Source organism: Carcharodon carcharias, chromosome 12 (assembly GCF_017639515.1).
Source record: "Carcharodon carcharias isolate sCarCar2 chromosome 12, sCarCar2.pri, whole genome shotgun sequence".
Taxonomy (NCBI): domain Eukaryota; kingdom Metazoa; phylum Chordata; class Chondrichthyes; order Lamniformes; family Lamnidae; genus Carcharodon; species Carcharodon carcharias.
In genome coordinates this window covers 107,583,535-107,601,919 of record NC_054478.1, presented here as the reverse complement: position 1 = coordinate 107,601,919, position 18,385 = coordinate 107,583,535, and the positions used below count along the sequence as shown (strand labels likewise).

General features: G+C 43.8%; 1 protein-coding gene across 1 annotated transcript in view; it reads left to right on the top strand.

The window, feature by feature from the left end:
• satb2 (SATB homeobox 2) overlaps nt 1–18,385 on the top strand; it is a 191,077-nt gene that overhangs the window by 83,817 nt on the left and 88,875 nt on the right. Inside the window, exons 9-10 of the mRNA XM_041201166.1 lie at nt 4,258–4,470; nt 5,219–5,374. Of these exons, the coding sequence (XP_041057100.1) occupies nt 4,258–4,470; nt 5,219–5,374 (369 nt within the window). The remainder of the gene's footprint in view (nt 1–4,257; nt 4,471–5,218; nt 5,375–18,385) is intronic.

The following is an 18,385-nucleotide window of genomic DNA, read 5'->3' as shown; positions in this document are numbered from 1 at the left end:
AATCTGCCTTGATCAATCTGCATGGAGGAGTGATCTCGAGGGGCCAGATGGTTATTATCATGCTGTTCCTCCCCGTGGACCCATCTATTTGGTTCCACCTGAAAGAGCTCTCAGCAACGTCTGTCCTCCCATTGGGAATAGGTGTGAGGGTGACTTGAGTGCATCCCTGCCAAGGTTAGATTTGAAATTGCTTCCAAGTTGCCATGCATGGAGACTTTGTGAGGGCATGGGTAAAATCACCATTCTACTTACAGATGCCCAAGGTTGTGGAAGAATTGAGTGCTGTGCAGATTCTAATGTGTGCATTTAGTGCCAGGGCTCTGCATATTAGCATAGTATGCCGTATGCAAAGGATCAAGCCACCAGCCAGGCAGACGTTAAGTAGTACAATTTAATTCAGCTATCATTAATCAAGGTACATTAGAGAAAAGTCTAATGACTGCTTGCAGTGTTACTGGAAAAATGGTGTGTGTTAATTTTCAGACTTGCTCCACCACCTTCTACCCATCTCCTCTCACCCACCAACTTCCCCATCGCCCTTGACCTACCCAGTGTCACCATTGCTCTCCCTTCTGTCACCCTTGAACTTCTCCCATTATTCTGGGCCCTATTACCATCCACCTCCACATGCCTTCCCTCCCTTCAGAGCTGACATCCATTACTGTCCCCATGCCACCCCCCGACCCAGGCCCCTCCCATTATCCAAGCCACCTGTGTAGTCCACTTCCATGACATCCCCCCCGCCACTCCCACCCCCCCCACAAACCCTAATGAAACCTTCAGCTACCTCACTATCACCCTGGATCTGCCACCCTACCACACCCCACTCTCCCCTCTGACTGGACTGTGATTGTTCCTTCCATTGTCCAGCACCCTCAGTTCAACCCCCAGGACCCTACCATCAACAACTCCAACTCTGGCCTCTGTCTCCCCATCATCCTTGCCTGTAAATTCCCCTCCCTCACCCAGCTACAGGATCCCCAGACCCAACACGAAAGGCCTTTCCCTGCATCCCTAGTACTGTTCCCTCGCTGCCTCCCTCCCCATCCCTGGATGCCCTTTCCCCTGCAGCCCCCTCCCACCCATTTCCTGCATAGTCTCCTCTCCCCACCCTTCCCCAATCATGCTGTCCTCCCTCACTTTCCCCAAACACAGCCTTCTTTCCCCGGACAGTCTCTTCCTTCCCTGGATACTGTTCTCCCCTTTCCAGCCTTCGCTTGCCTCTGATGCCCAGCCTCTGCTTCACCCTTCCACTCTACCCCTCCCTTCCACCTGTGCCTGCCTCCCATATTCAGCCTTTGTGCAGCTTGTCTTACCGGTATGTGTCAAGTTGTAAGCAGCCCCAAGAAGGAGAAAGTAGCGTCTACACACCTCAAAGCCATGGATGAAATGTAGCTTGTCAAGTGCACATCACTTCTATACAGTAGTAAAAGTGAATGTTTTAATTTCTTACTGGCGGGGAACTTAATTCTGGTGATGTGGCCTCTTGATGAGCATGCATGAGATGCTAATGCATGCAAAAGGGCTTCCCGACATTGCTTGACAGGAAACTCAACCCGCCTGTAAAGTCCCGAGAACAGAATTCCTACAGTTCATCCTGCTATCGGGAAATTGATTTTTGGCCTCATGCCCTTAAATTAAGTTCTCCCGCCCTTCAAGCTACCCACTGCTGGCGAGACTGAAATATTCTTCCCAGGGAAAGCAGCAATTCAGCATAGAGGGATATCACCAACTCTCTATTAAGTAAACAACACAACCTTTCTTAAGAGGGATAGTACTTAATGCATAGTGCCGTTTACTTACTGAGGTGATGCCATCAACACTAAGGATGGAGGTGGTGAGAAGGAAGAGATGCAAGGGCTACATTGGAAGAAAAGATCTCAAGTATAAATATAATTATTAGTTCTAAATATAAATTATTCTCCTGTGATTTATACTCAAGTAGACAAATATACACAAGAAAATATAACAGTAGTGTAGCTGATATATAATTGAATTTTCAGTCATCCCACACTAATTCACCAGATTTGGGGTTTAAGACTTATGCCGGTGGTATATTGCTCTTCTCTGTTTCCAGGCAAAGATTTATGAAAAATACATTCCAGTTTCTCAAAAAATTGCAGCTAAGGAAATGAGAGAAACTATGTATCAGCATCCACAAGTAAGATGTCTCAAATCTACATTATGGAGTTTACTGAACATGGACTACTTTCAATTAATATCTTTTTTGAATTAATATATTATATGTCTCATTTGGCCATTATATTATCCACCCTCCCACCCACGTTATCTTTTTGATCCAGCTGGATGTCCCAGTCTTTTCCTTCTGGATACCAATTCCAAGTCAAATTTTTCCACCTCCCTCTGTAATGGGCCGATGGCAGAGCTTGTTTCCTTTGTGAATCTTCTAACACTCACATTCCTGGAGGGGGGGAGGGTTTTGAACATTGGCGAGGAGCACAAGCAGGCAGTCTGGAGGCTGACAGTACCAGATTCTTAGTGAAGTGTAAGAAAAAGATTCCCAACAGCATATAGCTGCCGGAGAATGAGAGAGAACATCTTGTATGAGACAGATGTTCAACCATAACCACTATATTGCGTGAAACAATTGTAGCAATACCAGGTCACCAGCCACGGAAGTCAGAGTCTATAGCAATTAACTTTGTCTATGACGACAACTGATTAAATCCTTAAATATACGGTGGCTTTATATAAAAATATATAATATTCCAGGAGTGGTAGTTGGTTGACAAAGGAGCTGTTGAAATTTGCCATATATTTTGTAGGCCAGACTTTCACACGCTCACTGGTGTAGTCTGCAAGGCAGCACTGAGCAATGCACCTGGCTTTCTTGAACTAAATTGCACCTCATTAAATTACAATTAAATGGAATCGTGAATAAAAAATCCATTTGATTTGTTTTGCATATTGAAATCCTAATATTTTCCAGGTGAATAAAGGGCCAGATATTTATTTGTGCAACTGTAATTTATTTAAAATGATCTTAATTTAACCTTCCACTGTATGCAAAGCCAGGCTGACTTACTTCTTACTACAGTTAGCCAAAAAGGTAACTCATTTCCAGATGAGTTATTTACAGGGGATTTTTTGTTTTGTTGTGAAATTTAATCCTCTGTGTACCAACTTACCTTTGCATAGGAGGTAGGGCCCTTGCAGGTAATGAGAATGATTTTCTTTTCCCCCTGGACAATTTTCTCCCCATCACTCCCTCTTCTCAAAACCACTGAGCTTGTTGTGGTATCGTTCCATGAGCTTTAATGGAGAATTTTTTGCCTACCTCCTGCCCTCATGCTGTTTTACTGATCAAAACCACATAGCATCCAAAATGATGCAAACAGTCAGAGCAGGTTGAATGTTGAATTTAAATAACGTGCAGCATTAGAGGAAGAGAGGGGAAATTAAAGCAATATGACCACGTTAAAAAGTTAATTTCCTAGACCAAGTCCTTTGACTTTGGGATCACTTCATGACACCTTATGCCTGTAGGTGTAGATTTACACCATTAAAATATATTACATTACCATCTCACTTACAAGTAACCTTAGCAGAACTTTCCAAACTCAGCATTTAATAATAAATACCTAACCATGAGGTGTACGAAATACAAAGCAACTTATCACATTTAAAAGTTTTCTGAAGCAAAGTGAGGACCATCAAAAATAAGACTCCTTTCCCTGGGCTGCCCTTTATTAACAGAGGTACTCAAGTAAACGCCAATGGTTATGGTGCAAAACAACACCCAGGTTAAGTAGCATCAGGAGAAGACATGGTGCATGAAGAAGTAGTGGCTGGATGATGTTCAGCTTGAACTTAAAATGCTTGGAGATGACTAGATTGAGTGATGGGTCTTGCAAATGTCAAATGAAAAGAGCCACCAGCACACTTGGAAGTGAAAATTGTTTTATCTTATGGGGTTTCACATTCAACATGTGCCCATTAAACTGCTTTAAATGTGAAAGTTTTGAAGCTGATTTATGAGTTTATTTTGCTACTGTCAACACCAGTCTTAAGCTGAAACAGACTGAAAGCAAATTCAGAATTTGATAACTTTATCAGGGGGCTCTTACCTGCTTCCAAAAAGAATTAATGCCTTGACATTAGCTGCTTCAACTGTACTGCAGAATACCAAAAGCATTACTGCATGCAGGAATTATTGGAGTATTAGGTGGGGGTTGTTGGGGGACAGGGTATTTACACTTGAATTTTTTTAATGACATTGGGTGCCTTCTACACCAGGGCTTGCTATCAGAGATCCTCCGCAAAGAGGAAGATCCTAGAACAGCATCCCAGTCACTACTTGTAAATCTAAGAGCCATGCAGAACTTCCTGAACCTTCCAGAGGCAGAACGTGACCGAATCTACCAGGAGGAGAGAGAACGAAGCATGAACCCAAACATCTCCATGGTTTCGCCTTCAGCAGGCAGCCCAGGGTCTTCTCGAACCTCTCAGGTAACTCAAAAAGCAAGCTTTTTCTATTGATGTGGGAACTAAAAGCAGGCTTGCCCACTTTTTAAAATGAACATGGGAGAATACATAAATGTAAATCGGCACAAGGAAATTAAACCATCAAATCAGCTACATTTCTTTCAGTGTTCCATGAAATTTAATTCTTTTCATTTACAGTGATTTCCTATATGAAATTATCAGTATCCATGGCTAGCATAATAATGATAATGGTAGTATACTGTACATATCGGCTTGACATATGTAATGCGTTAATAAAGGATGAGTGAGACTTTAGGGAGCACATTAAATTGAATAATAATTTATTATTTAGGGGCCTCTACCCATTTACTCATTTTTTCTAGGAGTATTGGTTCTTCCACTCTAAGGCATGATTTTGTACCTTCATGTATATATGTGCTGCTTTATCAGGTTTTTTCTGTCTCATACCAATGAAATGTTTATTATTACTGGCCATGATTTGCACAGCCTACCTTAGTGATTTGGTAAACAGCATGAAAAGTGCTTTACTGTGTTAGCATGTCCTATAGGAATGCTCTGTTCCTGAACAGCAATTATTTCTAATCACAATTAACCTGATTAGAATAATGGACAGGAAGTGTCCTCCATAGCTAATGCAGTTTGGCATCAGCTGACTGAAATCCGCTGATGATTTGTGCACAGATGGCTGGCTGAAAGCAGTTTTTATTTTAATTTTTCGATGCTCTCTCTCTCTCTCTCTCTCTCTTGGTAGACCAAGACCTCTGCGTCGACATCAGATCTTCTGGTTAAGGTGGAGAGCACGAATCTAAACATCACATCAGCTATTTATGATGAAATCCAGCAAGAGATGAAACGGGCCAAAGTATCTCAGGCATTGTTTGCAAAGGTGGCAGCGAATAAGAGTCAGGTGAGAGGGCAACGGGCCACATTGCTCTTAACATCTCTTGTCATGATACGAGATAATTCCATTTCCTCTCTGCCAACTAGTTCTTCTCTCTTTATGTTGGACTATTTTCGCTTCATGTTAGCCTGAAAATAACATCAGTTTACCTCAGTTATGGTCATGGAATCTACCACCTGCATCGCACAAAGCAAATCAAAATTTGTTCATCAGACCTCAAGTTCACTTCTTTCCTACAGACACAGTTGTAAAACCTCGCATCCAGAGTGCTTGCTGCATGTTTCTCATGGAACTCAGAGTGTGGTCCTTAGACCTTGCATGGCTCCTGAAATCTGGTGGTCTGGCCTCCAAGGCAGATGTGGCACAGTCTTATTTGTCCTTATTTTTGTTGTCCACTGGCTTGTCCAGACTGAATTTTGTGCGCTTGTTGATTAGGGAGGTGCTGCGCTTTTAATATTATTGCCTCGGGATGAGCTCGAATCATAAAACAAAGAACTGTTCATATCAGCAACTTCATACAAGTGGGAACATTCATTTAAACTTTTGTTGTGGCTCCTTGAAGCTCCATGGTAGACACTGATGTTATCCATAAGGACAAAACTTTGATCAGCCCTGGTGTCAGGCCACATATCTCATCTTCTTCCAAATACTACAAAATAGGTGAACGCTAGTATTGCTCCAGGTCTATATTGATTGACTATGACTCCAGAAGCACTGTGCAGCCAAATGCCACCAGTGAGGTTAATCTATCTTAATATCTTAGATGCCCCCTGTTTTATTTTGGCTTCTTTTTCCTTCTTGTGAAGTATACTGATTGGAGAAATTCTAGGATCAGTAAATATCACATGGGATCATTTCATGATCAACTTTGAATAATGATGCAGGAATCATCTTCAGTGTAGATGTCATTATGCATCAACAGCACAGATTATACTGGGAGATAAGGTCTATTCTGACAGTTTATACTTACACAAGGTGAATCCAAAACTGAACTAATCCACCCATAGTATTAGCATTATGTATTATTTAAAAGAAATGACAGACGTATTTCAAAATTATTTCAAGCCTGTAATCTATTATTTGGATTCAGATAATAATTATAAAATGCTTGAGCTGCATATTTTGTGGCTTATGACATCAACCAAACCCCTTGAGTATATTACCATCTTGTAATCACTCTGAGATATCCATTATTCTCTATTTGTACCACACATGTGGTCTGTAAAGTGATGGTTTATTCAAGCAGAGTAATTTCACCATTGCAACCATTGGCTCTGCCCGGCTCAAGATTTTCACAGACCCCTTCTATCGATTGTTGGACTTCTGCAGACACCTTCATACACCTTACCCATCTCTCATGCTCCCGCAGTTCATTACACAATCTCTGAGGAGGGGTCAATTTAACCAAATCTACTCAGTGCCAAACTGTCAAGCAGATCGGCCGTCCGACCTGTACCCTGTCCCAATTTAAATACACCTGCCTGATTTACATACACCTGCCTAATTTAAATACACCCGCCTGACTTACATACACCTGCCCAATTTAAAAACACCTGCCTGGTTTACATACACGTGCCCAATTTAAATACACCTGGTTGATTTACATGAACCAGCCCAATTTAAATATACCAATTTATTTAAATAACCTGCCAGATTTACATACACCAGCCCAATTTAAATAAACCTGCCTAATTTACATACACCCACTCAATTGAAACACACATACCTGATTTATATACACCCATCTGATTTACATACGCCTGCCCTGAGGAGGGCTCAATTTAATCTAACCTACCCAGCACCAAACGGATGAGCTGATTGGCTGTCTGACCTGTACCCCGTCTCAATTTAAATATGACTGCCGGTTTGACATACACCTGCCCAATTTAAGTACACCCACCTGATTTACATCCACCTCTCCAATTTCAATACACCTGCCTGAATTACATACACCTGCCCAATTGAAATACAACTTCCTAATTTACATACACCCTCCCAATTTAAACATACAAGGCTGATTTGCATGCATCTGCCAAATTTAAATACACCCACCTGTTTTACATGGAGCAGCCTGATTTACATACATCTGCCCGATGGCACCTACCCATACACCTCACCTGATTAACAAACACCCACCTGATTTTCATAAACAAAACCTGGGGCAGAGTTTTCTGGTCGGCGTGCAGGGACGGACCCAACACACAGACACGTAAAATAACGCACGTGATGTCGGGCATGCATCCCAACATCATCACACGCCATTGCGATATTTCATTCGGTGGTCCGCGCTGGAGTCGGCTGCCTACCCGCCAAAATGCAAACGGCCTATTAAGGTCGTTAAGAAATTAATTCAAACACTTGTGAACGTTGCCCGTCCAACCTTAAGGTTGGTGGGCAGGCGAAAAGCTCATGTGGCCTTCGCGTTTTTCAGGAAACCTCATCAACGAGCAGGATGAGGTTTCCTGAAGCTTTTGTTAAATAAATTTTCATAAATTTAAAAACATGTCCCAACTCATGTGACACAGCCACATGAGGGGACATGTTTAAATACATTTTTAAATCATTTATTTAATTGTTTAGATATCCATTCAATCTGAGGCAGCTCTGTGCCTTAGGGAGATTTCTTTCATGTGCATGCATGAAAAAGCGTTGCCCTGACTCTCCTTCCCCCTGCCCGCACATGTAGTGCTGAGTACTACAGGTTGCATATTACGCTGGGAGGGCTTTAACTGGCCTGCCCACATAAAATGGCGGCGCAGAGCCAATCATGGGCGGCAATTGGCTCTCACCCACCCCCGCCCGCTCCCTCCCAGTCCGCCGGCCATAGGAAAAATCCTGCCTCTGATTTAAATACACCTGCCTGATTTTCATAAACCCAATTTATTTACAAAAGTCTGCCCAATTTAAATATACCCAGCCAATTTACATGCAACCCACCTGATTTACATACACCAGCTCGATTTACATACATCCCAACCAAGTTACAAATATGCCTCGCAATTTACATCAATCCATATATGAACATCCTGTCCAATTTAGACAAATCTGATTTAAATAAAGCCTCTCCGATTTGCAAACACCCATCAAGATTTACATATGCTCTGTCCGAATTTATACACTCGCAATTTTCATCCTATCTTATATGATCTATCAAAGTCAGCTTGTAAATTGGGAGGGTGTGTAAATCGAGTGTGTTGTAATTTGGGACGGAGTGAAAATTGAATGTGGTGTAAATTGGGAGGATGTGTAAATTGAGCATGGTGTAATTGGGAACGTGTGTAAATTGAGTGTGGTCTAAATTGGCAGGGTGTGTAAATTGAGTATGGATAAATTGGGAGGGTGTCTAAATTGAGTGTGTGTAAATTGGGAAGGTGTGTAAGTCGAGTGTGGTGTAAATGGTGAGGGTGTGTAAATTGAGTGTGGTGTAAATTGGGAGGATGTGTTAGTTGAGTGTGGTGTAAATTGGGAGGGTGTGTTAATCGAGTGTGGTGTAAATTGGGAGGGTGTGTAAATCGAGTGTGGTGTAAATTGGGAGGGTGTGTAAATTGAGTGTGGTGTAAATTGGGAAGGTGTGTAAATTGTGCGTGTGTAAATTGGGAGGGTGTGTAAATTGAGTGTGGTGTAAATTGGGAGGGTGTGTAAATTCAGCGTGTGTAAATTGAGAGGGTGTGTAAATCGAGTGTGGTGTAAATTGTGAGGATGTGTAAATTGAGTGTGCTGTAAATTGGGAGGGTGTGTTAGTTGAGTGTGGTGTAAATTGGGAGGGTGTGTAAATTGAGTGTGGTGTAAATTGGGAAGGTGTGTAAATTGAGCGTGTGTAACTTGGGAGGGTGTGTAATTTGCCTGAATGTGTTGCAGGTGATGGTATTCCCATGTGTCAGTTGCCTTTCTCCTTCTAGGTAGAGGCCGCTGGTCTGGAAGGTGGTGTTCAAGGAGCATTGGTGAGTTGTTGCAGTGCATCTTGTATATAGTACACACTGCTGCCACTGTGCATTGGTAATGGAGGTAATGAAAGTTTAAGGTGCAAATCAAATGGGCTGCTTTATCCTGGATCGTAATGAACTTCTTGAGTGTTGTTGGAGCTGCACTCATCCAGACATGTGGAGAGTATTCCATCACACTCCTGACTTGTGCCTTGTAGATGGTGGACAGGCTTTGGGGAGTCAGGAGGTGAGTAACTCGCTGTAGGATTCCTAGCTTCTGACCTGCTCTTGTAGTCACAGTATTTATGTGTCTAATCCAGTTCAGTTTCTGGTCAATGGTAACCCCCAGGATGTTGATAGTGGGGGATTCAGTGATGGTAATGACATTGAATGTCAAGGGGTGATGGTTTGGTTCTCTCATTGGAGATGGTCATTGCCTGGCACTTGTGTGGCACAAATGTTACTTGCCAATTAACATCCCAAGCCTGGATGTGGCCCTTGACTTGCTGCATATGGACACAGACTACTTCAGTATCTGAGGAGTGTGAATGGTGTTGAACATTGTGCAATCATCAGCAAACATCCCCACTTCTGACCTAATGTTGAAGGGAAGGTCATTGATGAAGCAGCTGAAGATGGTTGGGCTAGGACACTACCCTGAGGAACTCCTGCAGTGATGTCCTGGGACTGAAATGATTGACCTCGAACAACCACAACCATCTTCCTTTGTGCTAGGTATGACTCCATCCAGCAGAGAGTTTTCCCCCTGATTTTCATTGAGTCCAGTTCTGCTAGGGCTTCCTGATGCGACACTCAGTCAAATGCTGCTTTGATATCAAAGGCAGTCACTCTCACCTCACCTCTTGCGTTCAGCTTTTTTGACCATGTTTGAACCAAGGCTGTAATAAGGTCAGGAGCTGGTGACCTTGGCAGAGCCCAAACTGAGTGTCAGTGAGCAGGTTATTGCTGAGTAAGTGCTACTTGATAGCACTGTCAATGACACTTTCCATCATTTTGCTGATGATCGAAAGTAGGCTGATGGGGCGATAATTGGCCTGGTTGGATTTGTCATGCTTTTTGTGGTCAGAACATACCTGGGAAATCTTCCACATTGTTGGGTAGATGCAAATGTTGTGGCTGTACTTCTGTGAAACACAATTCTTCACTATTACTTCCAGGATGTTGTCAGGGCCCAAAGCCAATCAAGTGTGGGCTAAATTGGGAGAGTATGTGAACTGAGCATGGTGTAAATTGGGCAGGTGTGTCTTTCGAGAGGTTGTAAATTGGGAAACTGTTGTTGGAGCATGGTGTAAATTGGATGGGCGTGCAAATCAAGTGTGGTGTAAATAGGGAGGGTGTGTAAGTTGAGCATGGGGTAAATTGTGAAATGTGTTTCTCAAGCAGAATGTAAATTGAGTGGGCGTGTAGATTGAGAATGGTGTAAATTGCAAGAGTGTATAATTCAAGAGGTTGTAAATTGGGTATTTGAGCATGTGTAAATTGGGTATGTGTTCAAATCGAGCATGGAGTAAATTACAATCCTCTGTAAAGTAGCATGCTGTAAATTGTTAGGATGTGTAAAGTGGGCGTTGTGTAAATTGGGGACATATGTTATTTGAATGTGGTGTGAATTGTGAGGGTGTGTAATTTGTGAATAACCAGGAAATGGTGTTATTCAAATGTGGTGTAAAATGGGAGCATGTGTAAATCAAGCTGGCTGTATATTAGGAGAGTGTGCTGTTCAAACCAGGTGTAAATTGTGAGGGTGTTTTATTCACTCTTCATGTTAATTGGGAGGGTGTGTAAGTAGAGCATGCTGTAACTCGGGTTGGTGTGTAATTCATGGTTTAAATTAGGAGGGTGTTTAAATCACCTGCGTACATTGGGAAGGAAAATCACACATGGTGAATACTGGGAGAGTGTGTTATTTGACCTTGGTGTTGATTGGAAGAGTCTGTTATTCAAGCATAGTGCAAATTAGGACAGTGCTTTATTCGAGCATAACGTTAATTAGGAGGGTGTGTATATCAAGTCTATTATAAATGGGCAGAGTGTGTAATTCAAGGGTAGGGTAAAAATTGAAAGGTTGTCTACATCCAACGTGGTGTTAATTGGAGGATGTGCTATTTGAATGTGTTGTAAATTGGGCAGGAATGTTAATGAGCCTGGTGTAAGTTGGGAGGGAATGTAAATCAATCATGGTGTTAACCGGTGTGTTAATCGCGAGTGGCCAAATTGGGAAGATATTTTGAGTGAGGGTTAATTGAGAGTGCGAGTTTTTTCAAACATGTTGTAAATTGTCTGGTATGTTATGTGGGTACGATGTAAATTGGGTTGCTATGTTATTTGACTGTGGGGTAAATTGGGAGGGTATGTAAATCGAGTGTGGGGGTTGGTTATATGAGTGTTGAGTAAATTAGAATGGTGGACAGAATTTAGTTAAGATGACGGGGGTCACTCCAGTTGGAGAATGAGAGGGAACCCCGCATCACCTTTCCACTGGAAGCCCTACTCTATTTAAGTCCAAACAGGCATTTACCTGTGTGTCAGGTATCCGAATTAAGGCCCTAGTGGATCAAAAGTGCTGCTGAAGATGCTGGTAATGCACTGAGGCTTTCACCAAGGATTTTCACTGGATCCCTGGAGACAGTTGAGGGGCGTACTAAAGAGGGTGTGTAAATCAAGCATTGGGGGTCGCAGAGAGAGTATCGTCACTGAGGGGAGAGGAGTGGGTGTCAGATACAAGGGCAGGGTTTTGGCTTTTAGCAGCTACCCAACCCCTTGTCCTAATGCTGTGTCCCTTGAGTGGGAACTGAATGCCTCTGAATGAGGGACACTCTTATGAAGCCGCAGGCAGACCCGATAGGGATGGTTAGGTAGCTTTCGAGAGGAGCTGGAGACACCAGCCAGTCCCCGTTAAATCCTGAGCCACCAATAAATCCTGGTGGACTCTGGAATAATTGCTGTCAAGTGGCTCGTTAATAAGTCAAGTCGACATTCTGCCACCAGTGGGCAGGATTCCCATGGTGGGCCCTCCCCAACCCCACTAAATGCAGGACAGGTTTCCCACCATCAAGAGCGGCTAGCCTGATTCTGCTGGCCCCATCGCCATAATGACCACTGCTGTTAGTGTTGGAAACTGTGAAGATTTGTTATTCAAATGTGTTCTATATTGGGAGGGTGTAATCGAGGGTGGTGAAATTGGGTGGGGTGTGTTATTTGTTCATGGTGTAAATCATGTCTGGTGCAAATTAGGGTATTATGTTATTTGTGCATAATTTAAATAGTGCGCGTGTGTAACTTGGAAGGGTTTGTAAAAAAGTAATGTATAAATTGGGAGCGTGTGTAAATTGAGCTTGCTGTTTATTAGGGGAGTGTGTTATTCAAGCCTGGTGTAAATTGTGAGGGTGTGTTATTCACTCTGTGTTAATTGGGAGGGTGTGTAAATAGACCGTGCTGTAACTCAGGTTAGTGTGTAATTCAAACGTGGTTTAAATTGGCAGGGTGCTTAAATTACCTCTGGTGCAAATTGGGAAAGGAAATCACATGTGGTGAATATCGAGAGGTTGTGTTATCCAAGTGTGGTACAAATTAAAAGGTGGCTTTACTTCAGCACATTTGGGAGGGTGTGCAAATCAAGCATATTATAAATTGGAAGTGTTATTCAGGGAGGATGAAGATTGAGAGGGTTAATTGGGGGGATGTGCTATTTCAATGTTTTGTAAATTGGGCGGGATGTTAAGTGAACCTTGTGTAAGTTGGGAGGATGTGTAAATCTGTTAATTGGAGTGTGTGTTAATTGAATAACTGTTAACTAAAAGGGCTGCTTTCTTCAATATGTTGTAAACTGTCAGGTGTGTTATGTGGCCACAGTGTAAATTGGGAGCCTGTGTAAACTGAGTGTAGTATAAATTGGGAGCACGTGTAAATTGAATGTGGTGTAAACTGGGAGCGTGTGTATATTGAGTGTGGTGTAAATTGGGAGGGGGGAAATTGAGTGTGTGTAAATTGGGAGGGTGTGTAAATTGAGTGTGGTGTAAATTGGGAGGGGGAAATTGAGTGTGTGTAAATTGGGAGGGTGTGTAAATTGAGTGTGGTATTAATTGGGAGGGTGTGTAAATTGAGTGTGGTGTAAGTTGGGAGGGTGTGTAAATTGAGTGTGGTGTAAATTGGGAGGGTGTGTAAATTGAATGTGGTGTAAGTTGGGAAGGGGAAATTGAGTGTGTGTAAATTGGGAGGGTGTGTAAATTGAGTGTGGTATAAATTGGGAGGGTGTGTAAATTGAGTGTGGTGTAAGTTGGGAGGGTGTGTAAATTGAGTGTGGTGTAAATTGGGAGGGTGTGTAAATTGAGTGTGGTGTAAATTGGGAGGGTGTGTAAATTGAATGTGGTGTAAGTTGGGAGGGTGTGTAAATCAAACGTGTTGTAATTTGGGAGGGTGTGTAAATCGAACATGTAAATTGGGAAGTTGTGTAAATTGAGTTTGTGTAAGTCATGAGGGTGTATAAATCGAGTGTGTATAAATCAAGCGTGTGTGAATTGGGAGGGTGTGTAAATTGAATGTGGTGTAAATTGGGAGGGTGTGTTAATAGAGCGTGGTGTAAATTGGGAGAGTGTGTAAATCAAGTGTGTGTAAGTTGGGAGGGTGTGTAAATCGTGTGTGTAAGTCAGGAGAGTATATAAATCGAGCATATCTAATTTGCGAGGGTGTGTAAAGTGAATTTGGTGTAAATTAGGAGTGTGTGTAAATCGAGTGAGGTGTAAATTGAGAGGATGGGAAAAATTTTCCCCCCATTGGGGGGAAGTGCAGGAGCTGGCGCAGGCAGGTGTGCCTCCGATCGGTGCTCCCGATTGGGGGCGTGTCGCCATTTTATGTGGGCCGGCCAATTAAGGCACTATGTGCTCACTCTGCGGGCAAGTTGGTGGGGGGTCCCTCAGCCGAGAGTGCGCTCTTTCGCGCATGCACACGGAAGATCACACTGATCTCTCTGTGGCTCAGTGCTGCTTCAGGGAGATCGGCTGCAAATTTAAAAATGTTAAACAAATGATATCAAGATTTCCCTGACATGTCCCCTCACACGACACTGTCACATGAGTTGGGACATGGCCATCACTTTAACTCTAACCTTTATTAAATATTTCAAAACCCTCATGAAACCTCATCCCGCCCGTGGATGAGGTTTCATGCTTTTTCTGAAGCCTGCCTGGGCTCCCAGCTGCCCACCAACCTTAACGTTGGATGGGCAGGTCCATTAATGAGGTTAATTACTTTTTAAATGGCCTCAATAGGCCGTTGACAGGTCAGCGGGTGCGCAGCTGATTTGGCTGCGCCCCTGCCAACCTGAAAATCGAAATGGGGCGGGGTGACATCAGAAGTTCTGCCACAATGCATAGTCAGCAAAAATAGAAACGACGACACATCCACTGCTAATAATTCACTCCAGGAGAGCAGAAGGACCCTGCAACTGAAGCTGCATAGGCTGCAGGATATATGGTGGGCCACACAAGTCTGAGAGCTTCAAGTCTATGCTGAATATGAAGAATTTCTATCAAGCCTTGAAGATTGTGTATGGACCCCCCTCACTCGCCTGTTCTCAGCACTGATGGACTGGACAGTTATTAAACAGCCTTGAGCTGAGCACTCTAGGGGTGTGCTTAATCACTCATCCACCATAAATGGGGCAGCTATGGACAAGCTTCCAGACTGGCCCAACCATGAAGACCTGGACAGCCAACATTTTGTTGTGGAGGTTTACAAAGGCACCAGATCCCTGCCCCCATGGAAAGCTCCAGGCTCAGATGGAGAAATCTAGGGGACACCAGCTAGTCATCAAACTCACGGAATTATATCACAGAATGAAGCATCAATAAACCATTCCTCAGGAGTTCAAGGATGCCATGATTGTTCACTTGTACAAAGGAAAAGGCCAAAAATCTGTATGTGACAACCGTAGGGGAATCTCACTGCTTCTGATGGTTAACAGATTCTAACAAGAGTTCTACTCAACAGACTTGTAAGCCACATAGCAGAATGGAGACTGCCAGGAAGTCTAAGTGGGTTAAAGAAAGAAAGAGGCACCTGCAACATGATCTTCACACTTTGGCATGTACAAGAGAAATGCCGCAAACAATAGATGTGATTCTCCTCTGTCTTTGTTGATCTTATGAAAGCCTTTGACACAGTAAACCTATGGAAAGTCTTAGCCAAACTTGGATGTCCTGAAAGAGCTGTAAATCTGATGCAGCATTTTCACAACTGATTGATGACCAGAGTCGCTGACTGTGGTGAATACTTTGGCCCATTTGATGTAACAAGTGGTGTGAAGCAGGGTGTGTCATAGTCCTTCTGCTCTTCAGTATATAGTTTGCTTTTTGGGGCATTTGATGGAAATGTTGATGGACTAAAGACCCAGTTTCTTCAAACTGAGACGACTGAAATCCTCAACTAAGATATGAGGGATGATATGTGAATTACTGTTTTCTGTTGATTGTATCCTCATGTTACACTGTGAGAATGACCTTCAAAGGATCATGGACTGTTTTTTCAAAAGCGGCTGATGAATGTGGGCTAACCGTCACTTATGTATAACAGAGATACACCAACCCACCACCAAGTTCTGACTGTACTCCAGCTACTATAACTATCAATGACACAACTCTGAAGGATGTAGATAACTTCACCCATCTAGGAAGCACAATCTCCAGAAATATCTGCATTGACAGTGAGGTGGCAAGTAGAATTGGCAGAGCAAGCTCAGCATTTTCCCCTTTATGGAAGTGACTGTGGAGGAAACAAGGTATCAAAATTACAACAAAACTGACTGTCTACAAAGCTGTGGGACATGGGCTTCCTACTCCAGAAATATTAAGCACTTGGACTGGGTGCACATGAGCTGCATTCAGAACATTATGGGCATAAACTGAGAGGACAAAGTGCCCAACACTGAGCACAGAAATGTCTGGAATTGAAGCACTCATCATCAGAGTTCAGCTCAGGTGGAGTGACTGATGATAACAACCCTAAAGTGATCATGTATTCACAACTTCAGCTTGGTTACTGCCTGTGAGATAGGCTGAGGTTAAGGTTCAAGGACCCTTTGAAGGTGAACCTCAGGACTGGGAGCAAAATGCACAAGAAAGAACTATCAGGGAGTGATCACAAGAGAGGTGGCATTGCTTCCTTTGAACAGCAAAGATGACAGGCAGCTAAGGGATAGGCAGTCCCAGCAAAATCAGACAACTCATCCTTCCCCATACTGTAGAAAGCCATGCAAGTCTGCAACTGGGCTCCACAGCCACGTTAGAAAGCACAACAGACAACTCTAGGCACGCAAGGAATGGCCATCTTTGATAATGAAGGGAAACCAATGACAACAATAAATTGGGAGGATGTGTAAATCGAGCATGGTGTAAATTGGATGGGTGTGAAAATCGATTGTGGTATAAACTGGGGCCAGAGTTTTCCGGCCCCATTGGCATCAGCATCATGGCGGGTAGTGGTGGTTATGACAAGAAGGTCAAAAATTGGTGCGTGCCATCGTGAAACCAGTTTGCGATCGCCCCACACCACCCATCAATGGGGACCGTGTTTCCCACCGCCTCACATCAGGAACCTAATTTCAATACTTAAGCATCTCATTATAAGCCCCGCTCTCCGGAATCACCCCCCCCACCCCACGCTGGATCATCTGGGTATGTCGGCCCACACTAACATGTTTCACGTGGTGAGCTGCACTTCACTCAGGATTTTGAGGTTTGTTTGCCTACCTTGCTTCAGGCGGCACTCAGGATCATAAGCACCAGGCTTCGCAGGCAGCACCACATGACTTTTAGTGGGGCTCACAGGCAGGTCTGTACCTACCAGACCAGCTGAGAGGCAGGGGTGGCTTTTCAACAGCTGCAGGGCTAGGGCTTGCTTAGGGAAGGGGGAGGAGTGGCCTCAGGCAAGGGAAGAGGCTGCAGGATGAGGGCTATACTGGTGAAGGGGGGATATCCCAGGGTGTGTGTGGAGGCACATGTTGATCTGTGCAAGTGGCTTCAAGATGGTGAGGGCTGAGGAGGCAGTCTCCAGAGGAGGTGAGGCCAGATAGAGATGTGAGGGTGTGTGTGAGAGAGTGAGTGGTGATGTCCCTTGAGCTGGCAGTGAGTGACTTGCAGGTGAATGTGTGATGGGCTTGTGAGTATGTGAATTTAGAGTGATGAGGTGACTGCCTTACCCTGGCGCCAAGGATGAGATCATCCATCCATTTTCTGCATTGGATGGCCGACCTCTTATATGCAGCATTAGTACTGATCACTTCTGTCACCGCCTCCCAAGCTGGAGCAGTGAGGCCGAATGACCCCCTGCACTAGGGTGGGAGTAGAGGACATCGCGATGGGCCTCCACAGTGTCCAGGGCTGCATCACCGAATCAGGAGGCTGAGCACTTCTTGACTTTTGGGGCCATGTCTTCACCAGAGCAGTTCTGGGCTGCAAATATTGAGAAGTGTGCACACGGCTGCAGTTTAAATATGCGCCCGGAGTGAGGAAGGGGAGAGGTAACCTCATGTGGGCAAATCGGAGGCTGTCTGCCAGTGGGATAGCATGTTTCCTGTGTCTGCATAATTAATGACGTGGGATTGGGATGGTACGGTGCGAAAGGCTGCCATTGCTGCTAGTGAGTAAAATGGCTTTTTTCTCACCCGCTACTGCACTTTGTGCGAATCTGGGATGGTTCCTTCCTTGGAGGGTGCATTGGTTGAGCATGTGTAAATTGGGAGGGTGTGTAAATCGAGTGTGGTGTAAATTGGGAGGGTGTGTAAATGAAAAGAATTCTAAACTGGGCTGGTGTGTAAATTATGTGTGGTGTAAATTGGAATGGTGTTTTTTTGAACGTGGTGTAAATTTGGAGAGTGCGTAAAGTGCATTGGGTGTAGATTGCGTGTGAGCGAAATCGTGATGGCTGGACAATGTCTAAAGTGGACTGAGAATAAAGCAGACTATGTGTAAATTGGACCGCAAGGACAGGGGACAGAGAGTAAAGCGGATGGTGCGTAAAGTAGACAGGATAATGCCGACGGATCCATATTAGGAAACCGGTCCAGTTTTGTCAGTAT